This window comes from Ochotona curzoniae, unplaced genomic scaffold (assembly GCF_017591425.1).
Source record: "Ochotona curzoniae isolate NIBS_2020 unplaced genomic scaffold, NIBS_Ocur_1.0 patch23, whole genome shotgun sequence".
NCBI lineage: Eukaryota > Metazoa > Chordata > Mammalia > Lagomorpha > Ochotonidae > Ochotona > Ochotona curzoniae.
In genome coordinates, this window is record NW_024466784.1 from 89,125 (window position 1) to 99,274 (window position 10,150).

Here is a 10,150-nt window from a genome sequence, read left to right on the forward strand (position 1 = left end):
CACCCATATGAGATCCCGGGGCGTGCAAGGTGAGGACCTTAACCACTTGCGCCACTGTGCCACCACGCTGGGTCCTCTTATATCTTTCATATGTTATTGATAATCGTGTCAGGAGATCTATTGTGACTCCTTGTTAACTGTTTTCATGAAATTTTCACTCACAGGGCCCAGAGCGGTGGCCTAGCAGCTAAAGTCCTCATCTGGAGGAAGTTCTTGGCTCCTGGCTCTGGATCGGCATAGCATTGGCCATTGCGGTCACTTGGGGAGTGAATCTTTGGATGGAAGATCTTCCTCTCTGTCTCTCCTCCTCTCTGTATATCTGACTTTCCAATAAAAATAAATAAATCTTTAAAAAAAAGAAAAGAAAATTTCTCTCACAATTCACTCCCAATTTCACGTCTACCTAGGAAAGTGTTGTTAAGAGTCTATCTTTCACACAGTGCAAGTTCCAAATTACCAGGAGCTGTTTTGGCTCTTGCATTTTTAGTAAACAGCTGATTCACAGGAGGCCTTGGAAGTCATGCTGGATAATGTGGAGGTTTCTTACAAATTAGAAACATGTCCCAGGCACAGTAAGTCTTCATGTCATTTCCGGTGGTACCTCAGTTCCTTGATTTGCCACTTTTGTGCTCCCTACCTGCAGCCCAGGCCTTTGGGAAAACAGTGGTACAGATCTGGCAGAGTCTCCTCCTGTCCACACAGAGTAAGAAGAACAAGGGAGAGGAACTTGGGCCGATGGATCCTTTACATCATTTTAGCTTTGACCTCTCAGTGATGGCTGCTATTGATGGAATTACTGGCTACACAGAAGCAAGTAGTGTGCCCTCCTGGCTGCAGGGTTCCTCTTTAGGGCTTACCAGCTGTCTAAGGACCCAAGGGGCTCTGAGGTATGCCAAGCTACATTTGGGACCATGGCTGGCATTATGGAATGAAATGCTACCAGTCTGAAAAAGGTTTACCTGCAGGTTATTTGTGCCAGTTTGCTAATGGTCACCAAAGTTGGAACCAGTATGTTAAACTTGATCAGTAAGCATCATGGTCCCAGCCTGCACTCAAAGAATTAATCTCCAGACCTCACTATTTTCAACGATTTTGAGGAATAAGTGCAGTGTTTTTACATACTGTGATCTTTTACCTTAAAAAAAAAAAAATGACACCGAAGGGCCTAGCACAATAGCCCAGTGGCGAAAGTCCTTGCCTTGCATCTGGGCACCAGTTTATATCCTGGCTGCTCCACTTCCCTTCCAGCTCCCTGCTGTGGCCTGGGAAAGCAGCTGAGGACGGCCCAAAGCCTTGAGACCCTGCACCCACATGGGATACCCAAAAGAAGCTCCAGACTCTTGGCTTCGAGTCAGTTCAGCTCTGCCCTTTGTGGCCGCATGGAGAGTGAACCAGCAAACACAAGATAGTTCTCCTCTCTGTAAATCTGATGTAAAAAAAAAAAAAAAAATTGAACCTGACAGGGGAAAAATTAGTCATTACTATTACAAACACACAAAGGTGGCAGATATACCATGCAAGGACTTAATGATATCCTCACAATTTGATTCTTTTATTTTTAAATGATTTTGTTTTTTATTTGAAAGGCAGATTTACAGAGAAGGAGAGAGAGAGAAATCTTCCATCCACTGGTTCTCTCCCCAGATGGTCTCCCACATGGGTGCAGAGGCCGCAGGACTTGAGTTCTTCCACTGGTTTCCCATGCCACAAGCAGGGAGCTGGATTAGAAGTGGTACAGCCAGGACATGAACCAACACCCATATAGGATGTCAGCTCTGGCAGATGGAGGGTTAGCCTATCAAGCTACAGCACAAACCCACAGTTTGATTCTTGTACCTTCATGTTACCTTTCTCCTTTCTGTATCTGGGTAAAATCTCAACTTATGAAATGTTAGTTGTCAACAGGGAGAAGAAACTCTTCTGATGAGTTAGACTGTGTTTTCTTGTTCTCATCTTAGAGCTCAGAACCTCTTGGAAATTATGTTCAGTGAAATATCGCATAAATACAGTTTATTGTACATTTTTTAAAAACCCTAGGGATAGACTGGTCATATGCTCCAGAAGCTCACTGGTATGTACCCAGAGACGTGAACACAGTGTGTCAAAGAGATGCTTGCACTACCAGGTTTATTGCAGCACTGTTCACAACAGTTCAAACAGGAAATCAACCACGGTGCCATTTATCTGGTGAACAACCAATATGGGCATCCCATTGGGAAGGCAGAAGTCCTTGGCCCCTGCACCCACTGGGAACACCAGGAAGGAGCTCTTGATTTCAGAAGTAGGTTTGCCGCCATTGCCATGGGGCATGTGGGTGTCACCGGTAGTGACAACGCAGTGTGCCACACACCAGCCCTTAAAGTTGTTTTACATTTTTTTCTTTAAGATTTATTTATATTAGGGCTTGGGGCAGCACCCTAGAGACTAAAATCCTTGCCTTGCATGCTCAGGGATGCCATATGGATGCCAGTTCATGTCCCAGCACCCCACTTCCTGTACACTCCCTGCTTGTGGCCTGGGAAAGCAGTCAAGGATGACCAAAGAAAAGCAGAGCTACAAAAAAGAGGTGCAGAAAGAAAGATCTTCCGTCTTCCATCTTCCATCCTGGTTCACTCCCTAAGTGGCCAGAATGACCAGAACTGAGCTGATCTGAAGTCAGGAGCCTGCAGCTTCTTCCAGGTCTCTCACGTGGGTGCAGGTTCCCAAAGCTTTGGGCTGTCCTCAACTGCTGTCCCAGGCTACATGCAGGGAACTGGATGGGAAGCAGGGCTACCGGGATTAGAACAGATGCCCATACTGGATCCTGCTTCGTGCAAGATTAGGACTTTAGCCACTACGCTACAGCTCTGGGCCCAAATAAAAATAAATCTTAAAAAAAAAAAAAGGAAGGTGGATGGTGCCATGGCTCAAATGGCTAAATTCTCACCTTGCAAGCTCCAGGGATCCCATATGGGTGCTAGTTCATGTCCTAGCTGCTCCACTTTCCCTACAGCTCCCTGCTTGTGGCCTGGGAAGGCTAAGGATGGCCCACAGCCTTGGGACCCTGCACCTGCATGGAAGACCTGCAAGAAGCTCCTGACTCCTCACTGAGGATCTGCTCAACTCTGGCTGTTGTGGCCATTTGGGGAGTGAACAAGTAGATGGAAGAACTTTCTGTCTCTCCCCTGCCTTTCCAATAAACATAAAATTTAACAGAGAGAGAGAGAGAGCAAGCACCCAGCACGGTGCACTAGCGGCTAAAGTCCTCACCTTGAGCGAGCTGGGATCCCATATAGGTGCCGGTTCTACCTCATCCAGCAGCCCCACTTTCCATCCAGCTCCCTGATTGTGGGAAAGCAGTCGAGGACAGCCCAAAGCCTTGGGATCCTGCACCTGCGTGGGAGACCTGGAAAAAGTTCCTGGCTCCTGGCTTCGGATCAGCGATTATTATAGCCAGAGATCAAGAACATTATAACTTCGAAACTGCACAGTCTGCGCGACTCAGAGTTCTCGGTACCCGCGGGGATGGATCAGGCCCGCGGCCCTGGCTTGTCCCTCAGGATCTCTGTTCTCAGCAGAGCACTCCAGAGTTCCTGTCTCAAGAAATTCCTGTTTTTAAAGATTTGTTTTTGGGCCCGGCGCGGTGGCGCAAGTGGTTAAGTCCTTGCACGCCCGGGATCCCATATGGGCGCCGGTTCTATCCCGGCAGCCCCGCTTCCCTTCCAGCTCCCTGCCTGTGGCCTGGGAAAGCAGTCGAGGACGGCCCAAAGCTTTGGGACCCTGCACCCGCGTGGGAGACCCGGAAGAGGCTCCTGGCTTTGGATCGGCATAGCATCGGCCGTTGCGCTCACTTAGGGAGTGAATCATCGGACGGAAGATCTTCCTTTCTGTCTCTCCTCTCTGTATATCTGCCTTTCGAATAAAAAAATAATAAAACTAAATCTTAAAAAAAATTTTGTTTTTATTGCAAAGTAAGATATATAGAAAGGAAGATCTTCAGTGACCACAACGGACCGGCGATCCCAAGCCAGAAGACAGGAACTTCCTCCAGGTCTCCCAGGGTCGCCGGGACTAGAACTGCCACCCGAACGGGATCCTGGCGCTTTCAAAAGCAAAGCCTTGAGCTCCCAGGCACCCTCCGGTTTCGAGTTTCTTTGAAATGAAACCTAAAGAACCTGAAGGAGATTTTCCCCCCTCGTTACTGGTGTCGCTTGCACTGGCCGCACTCGCATTGGAGAGCTGTTTCCAAAAGAGCCTATCAGCGCAGCCCGTACGCGAACCGGTATAACTGAACTCTGAGTCAGTTTGTCCGACTCCAGATCGTCATCTCCCCGGACTCGGGATCGTCATCTCCCCGGACTCGGGATCGTCATCTCCCCAGACTTGGATTCAGAGTCTGCATGGCCTCGGGGTCAGAGTCTGCACGGCCTCGGGCTCAGAGTCTGCACGGACTGGGGATCAGAGTCAGCCCGACTCGGGATCGGCATCTCCCCGGACTTGGATTCGGAGTCTCCCCGGACTCGGGGTCAGAGTCTCCCTGGACTCGGGGTCAGAGTCTGCACGGACTCGGGATCGTCATCTCCTCTGACTTGTGATCGGCATCTCCCTGGACTCGGGGTCAGAGTCTCCCCGGACTCGGGGTCAGAGTCTCCCCGGACTCGGGATCAGAGTCAGCCGGGATCGGCATCTCCCCGGACTTGGATTCAGAGTCTCCCGGGACTCGGGGTCAGAGTCTCCCCGGACTCGGGGTCAGAGTCTCCCGGGACTCGGGGTCAGAGTCTGCACGGACTCGGAGTTGACATAATGGAGCTCCAGAACCTGCTCCTCCTGCTGCTCGCGGGGGCCCTGGCCCTGACCGAGACCCTGGAGCGTGAGTGCGGGTCGGGAGGGAGACGGGCTCTGCGGGGCAGGAGCGAGGGGAGCGCGGAGGGGACACAGGACCCCGGGGAGGCGCCTCTTCTCACACCACACATCCCCTATACCTCGTGTCGTTTCCTTCACCGTATCTAAGACCCTCCTTTCTCCCCACACAGCATTTCGCGGTCTTGGCACTTCCTGAGTGTCTTCCCCAGCCCAGCCCCACAGAGCTGGGAGACAAGGGTCGGCCCGGGTCTTGTAAGATTAGTGAATAGTTTAAAGTAATGATAAGGATTAATTAGGGATCTTAATGGATTCGTGAGAAGTAGATGAGGAAAAGGTAATGAGTCATAAAAAGCTGTTTGAATATTATACAACATTAGAATGGTAGTAATTGGGCCCGGCGCGGTGGCGCAGTGGCGCAGTGGTTAAGGTCCTCGCCTTGCACGCCTGGGATCCCATATGGGCGCCGGTTCTAATCCCGGCAGCCCCACTTCCCATCCAGCTCCCTGCCTGTGGCCCGGGAAAGCAGTCGAGGACGGCCTATCGGGGGTCTCCCGTCCTGCGGAAGAAATCACCCCGTACTTGAGAGAGTCTCAGAGGCGCTTCATTCCGATCTTCCGCTGAAACCATTATTACCGCTAAATCCCTTGCGCTCCAGCCCCTCCCCCGCCAAGCCCCCACCCCCGCTTATCTGTCAAACTTGTCCAATCAGCTTAAAGGTCACCAAGGCCCACCAATCAGGGCAAAGGACCAATCACAGGGCAGGAAATGGTCAGTGCCCCCAACACGACCCAGAGCCTTGGGAACCTGCACACACGTGGGAGACCCGGAAGAGGCTCCTGGCTTCGGATGGGCTCAGCTCCAGCCGTTGTGGCCGCCTGGGGAGTGAACCATCGGATGGAAGATCTTCCTCTCTGTCTCTCTCTGTATATCCGCCTTTCCAATAAAAATAAAATAAATCTTAAAAAAAAAAAAAAGAATGGTAGTAATTGAGTATTGATCATCTAACTGCTAATCTTACTTCTGTACTGATTGCTTTTGCTTAAGTGTAAAGAGACAAGACTAACAGCACTCGTGCCATTAAGTAAGAAAGTAGGCCTAAGTTGACAATGCCCCTGAGAAATGTAATCAAAAGTGAAAGAGAAAAAAAGCCCTTAACCTTGGGTGATGGCAAGGGACCAGTTGGCTCTCACAGTCCTTTGTGTAATTTGATCTGCACTGTGTGAAGGTGCAGGGCTGATTGGTGTACCTGACTAGGATATAAAAGCTGCCAGGATGGATGGATAAGGGTGTTCATGGAGAGGCATACATGGTGAAATGCTATCCTAACCTGTATGCAACCGAAAAGTAAGATCCTGTAATCCCTACTTGGGGGAGAATGAGGAAGAAGGACTTTCTGGAAAATTCGTTCGATGTTAAATGTTATTTGCTGTGCTTTATCCAACACTGAATTCACTGTTTAATCTGGAAATACTTATGCTGCGTAAGAGTCAAAGCTGTTCTATTCAGTTCCTTGTCTTTCCCACCAAGTTCACTCAGGCTTTTTTTTTTTTTAATACAGAAAATAAGACCTAACACATTTGGGAAATCTGTCACTATAATAGATTGTACATTGTTATGTTATTGTTTTTTAAATTACCCTAGAAAACTTTAAATACAGATAGAACTATTGAAAGAAATTTTAAAATGTTATGAATATATGGTTGTCAAAATAAAACATTCTTCTGAATATTAAAAAAAAAAAAGCTGCCTAGGAGGACCAAGGGGGGTCCCTGTCAGGACTCCACTGCCTTGGATGAGACTAGCAATAAAGTTTCTTTGGGTTTGCGTGGTTGCACCTGTAACTTGTCTGTCCACACTCTGGGGATCTTTTGGATCTAACAGTCTCAGCCCCTCTCTCCCCCAGGCTTCCACTCTCTGATGTATTTTGACACCGCCGTGTCCCGGCCCGGCCTCAGGGAGCCCCACTTCATCTCTGTGGGCTATGTGGACGACACGCAGTTCGTGCGCTTCGACAGCGACGTGAACCGGAGGACAGAGCCGCGGGCACCGTGGATACTGCAGGTGGAGCAGGAGTACTGGGACCAGAATACACGGTATGCCCAGAACACCGAGTTCTTTTTCAGAGCCAACCTGCTCACACTGCTTGGCTACTACAACCAGAGCAAGGCCGGTGAGTGCTAGTGGGCCTGGGTCACAGATCGTGATTCCTCCCGGGGCTCCATGGACAGGCCAAAATCCACCGGATTCTCAGGGTCTGACCTTCATCCAGAAACCCACCTTCACCGTACAAGTTCAGTTCTCAGTTTCAGCAGGCAGGGGGGCAGTGGATTTAAGTCACTGTGCCTTTTCCAGGCTCTCACACGCTCCAATGGATGTATGGCTGTGAGGTCCGTGAGGATGGGCGCTTCCTCCGCGGGTACATGCAGTTTGCCTATGATGGCAAGGACTACATTGCCCTCAACGAGGACCTGCGCACCTGGACCGCTGCCGACACAGCAGCCCAGAAAAGCAAGCTCAAATCTGAGAGATCCAGTGAGGCAGAGCACCACAGGACCTACCTGGAGCGCGAGTGCGTGGAGTGGCTGCACAGATACCTGGAGATGGGAAAGGACACTCTGCAGAGAGCAGGTGTGTGGGACTTGCAGGACCCTCAGCCCACTCCTCACTAGCTGGTGGCCACCCAGGGCTAGAGGGAAATAGGGTACAATCCTCCCAGGTTGCTAGGTCCTGCTCCTCAGAATGACTGTCAGGCCCACCCTTCTCAGAGTGGAGAAGGATACTGCTGAGCCTTTGGTGACTCTCCAGCAATGCTGCTCTCTCAGGCCTGGCCTCTCGCCCAGCTCAGGGTCTTGGGATCTAACAGCTGAATCTGATTTTTCCTAGTCTCCTCACCTCCACCAATGTGAATGAAGAGTGGAATCCCACCGCACACACCCCACGAGGGGACCTGAGCTGTGCGGCACTGGGACTTCTCACCTTCATGCTAGAGTTAGTGCAGGAACAAGGCATGATCCTGAAGCCTGTGTCCAGGCCAGGTCTGGGTTTGCACCCCTCCCCCTACCTAGAGTCCAGTCTACTCTCAGGATGGTCCTCTGGGTGTAGCTTTCGTGTCCCTTAAGACCACACAGGGCCTGAATTTTCCAAATCTTCCCTCAGATCCTCCCACAGCACATGTGACTCACCACCCGGTCTCTGACCAGAAGGCCACCCTGAGGTGCTGGGCCCTCGGCTTCTACCCCAAGGACATCACACTCACCTGGCACCGAGATGGGGAGGACCTGACCCAGGACACGGAGCTGGTAGAAACCAGGCCTTCAGGGAATGGAACCTTCCAGAAGTGGGCAGCTGTGCTGGTGCCTTCTGGAGAGGAGCAGAGATACACATGCCACGTGGAGCATGAGGGGCTGCCTGAGCCCCTCACCCTGAGATGGGGTAAGAAGGACAGAAACTGGCAGAGCCTTCAGCAAGGGTGGGGCTGAGACCTGGATCAGAGCCCTCACCCTTTCTTCCCCTCTCAGAGCCTCCTCAGCCCACTGTGCTCATGTGGGGAGTCATCGCTGGCCTGGTCCTCCTGGCAGCTGTGCTCATTGGAGCTGTGGTCACTGTTGTGATGATGAAGAGGAAGCTCTCAGGTAGGGCAGGATGAGTGCTGAGTCTGAGTCCCCGGTCCGCCAGGGAGAAGGTCCCCCTACTCCGTTCCTGGGAGGCACTCTGCACCCCTTGCTGAACCCTAGATGCTCACACTGGCTCTGGTGTGAAGCTTGAGTGAAGGTGAAGGATGAACACTCCACAGGGATGACTCTGATTGCAGGGACCTGAGTTCCAGCTGCCCCAGGTCAGGGGGAGGTCCCAGCTGAGGACACACCTCCAGGAGAGGCACCTTCTGACCCTTTTCTGGGTCTACAGCCATAGGTCTAGAAACTTCTCTGAGATGAGCGAGTCCTCTGGGGTTCCTATGGCAGGTCCTCAGCTCCTGCCTTCGCCCTGCTTCTCACTAGTTCTTTTCTGTTACAGGTGGGAAAGGAAGGAGCTATACTAAGGCTGCAGGTAAGCACTGGGATGTGTTTGGGGGTGGGGGAGCCCCAAGAGCCTTGTCTTGGCCAGATGCCCATGGGGAAGCTGCCCTGTGCACCCTGTAGCTCTGACCAAGTTCTGATTGCTCTCTCACAGCTTGAAAGGTGAGACCTGAAGGGCCTGGAGAGGAGAAGGGGCGTGACAGAGGGATACAGAGTGACTGGAGGATTCCTTGCATCTGTGCATTTGCAAAGTGTGCAGTGATGTTCATGTCCCCGTGTGTAGTGACCTGAATTTTTTACCTTGTTTTTGTAGCTTGAAACAACTGTTTTTTGGGGGACTGAACTATCCAAGTCTTGCTCAAGTTTCCACCTCTGTGTCTTCAAAAAGCCTTGCCCTCCCTTGCTGCAAAGACATCTGAGTGTGTTCCTGTGGCACAGTGTGAGGTGGGAGCCTGGCCCTTCCAGCCCAGCGTGGGCGCCTCCATCCCTGTCTCAAATCAGCTGCACCTGCTGCAGCTCCATCCTTCCCTGTGCAAATCTGAACAGCAATTCCTCATTGCAATTCTTGTTTGAGAAATTGTTAACTTTGGGCCCAGCGCGATGGCGATTAGAACAAATGCCCATATGGTATCCCAGTGGCATATGCAAGGCGAGGACTTTAACCACTACGCTATTGCGCCGGGCCCTGAGAGATTGTTAATTACAGCAGTAAATTGCTATAATTTGACAGAGAAAATGAACAGAAGCACCAAGAGCCTTCCAGATGCTGTGTGTGTTGCAAAATGGGAAAAGAGAGGCTGGAAGGCCTTGGGTGAGGATGGGTCTGGGCCCAAGAACTGCTCAGCCCATCAGGCTTTGTCGTGGTCACTGCTGAGCTGGCTCATCTGCCCCAGTGTTCTAATCTCTCCAGTAGGACTTGCCCATAAACACTTGCCATCACAGAACTCAGCGTGGCCAGGCTGCCCTGTATCATGGACCTGAGGCAGTGGAGGTTGCTTGCAGCTGGAGCACCCTAAACTCTGGATTGGTCATCCCTCAGCTCCCGTGTTCCTGTGTTCATTTTATTCCTTAGTGTTGTTGGCTGATTGTACCTGCTCTTCCTGTGTATAAGCTCCAGTGGCCTTTACCTGTGTGTGTGCAGGAGGGAAGCAGGAGGGCAGAGGACACTTGTGAGAAAGCACAGGCCACCTGGACTCCAGTGGGAGAGGACACCGCTCTGCAGTGACCACAGGCAGCCTCTGTCTCAGGCTCCACTAATGAAGCCACCAGGTCTATAAGGGGCAAGTGCAGCG

The 10,150-nt window shown here is 51.3% G+C and overlaps 1 protein-coding gene across 1 annotated transcript; it reads left to right on the top strand.

Moving 5' to 3' along the window:
- The first annotated feature begins 4,311 nt into the window (after positions 1-4,311).
- On the top strand, positions 4,312-9,442 carry LOC121166794 (patr class I histocompatibility antigen, alpha chain E-like). Its single transcript, XM_040996080.1, has 7 exons — positions 4,312-4,849; positions 6,746-7,012; positions 7,195-7,470; positions 7,999-8,274; positions 8,361-8,474; positions 8,857-8,889; positions 9,172-9,442. Exons 1-7 carry the CDS (start codon positions 4,783-4,785, stop codon positions 9,174-9,176), a joined length of 1,038 nt encoding a protein of 345 aa, XP_040852014.1. The 5' UTR covers positions 4,312-4,782; the 3' UTR covers positions 9,177-9,442.
- The last annotated feature ends 708 nt before the right edge of the window (positions 9,443-10,150 follow it).

What these genes read in the sequence shown, in the direction of transcription:
- LOC121166794 (XM_040996080.1), top strand. Translation starts at nt 4,783, where the DNA reads ATGGAGCTCCAGAACCTGCTCCTCCTGCTGCTCGCGGGGGCCCTGGCC. An exon ending in CTACAACCAGAGCAAGGCCG is followed by an intron (nt 7,013 to 7,194) that starts GTGAGTGCTAGT and finishes TGCCTTTTCCAG; the next exon opens with GCTCTCACACGCTCCAATGG. An exon ending in GATGAAGAGGAAGCTCTCAG is followed by an intron (nt 8,475 to 8,856) that starts GTAGGGCAGGAT and finishes TTTCTGTTACAG; the next exon opens with GTGGGAAAGGAAGGAGCTAT.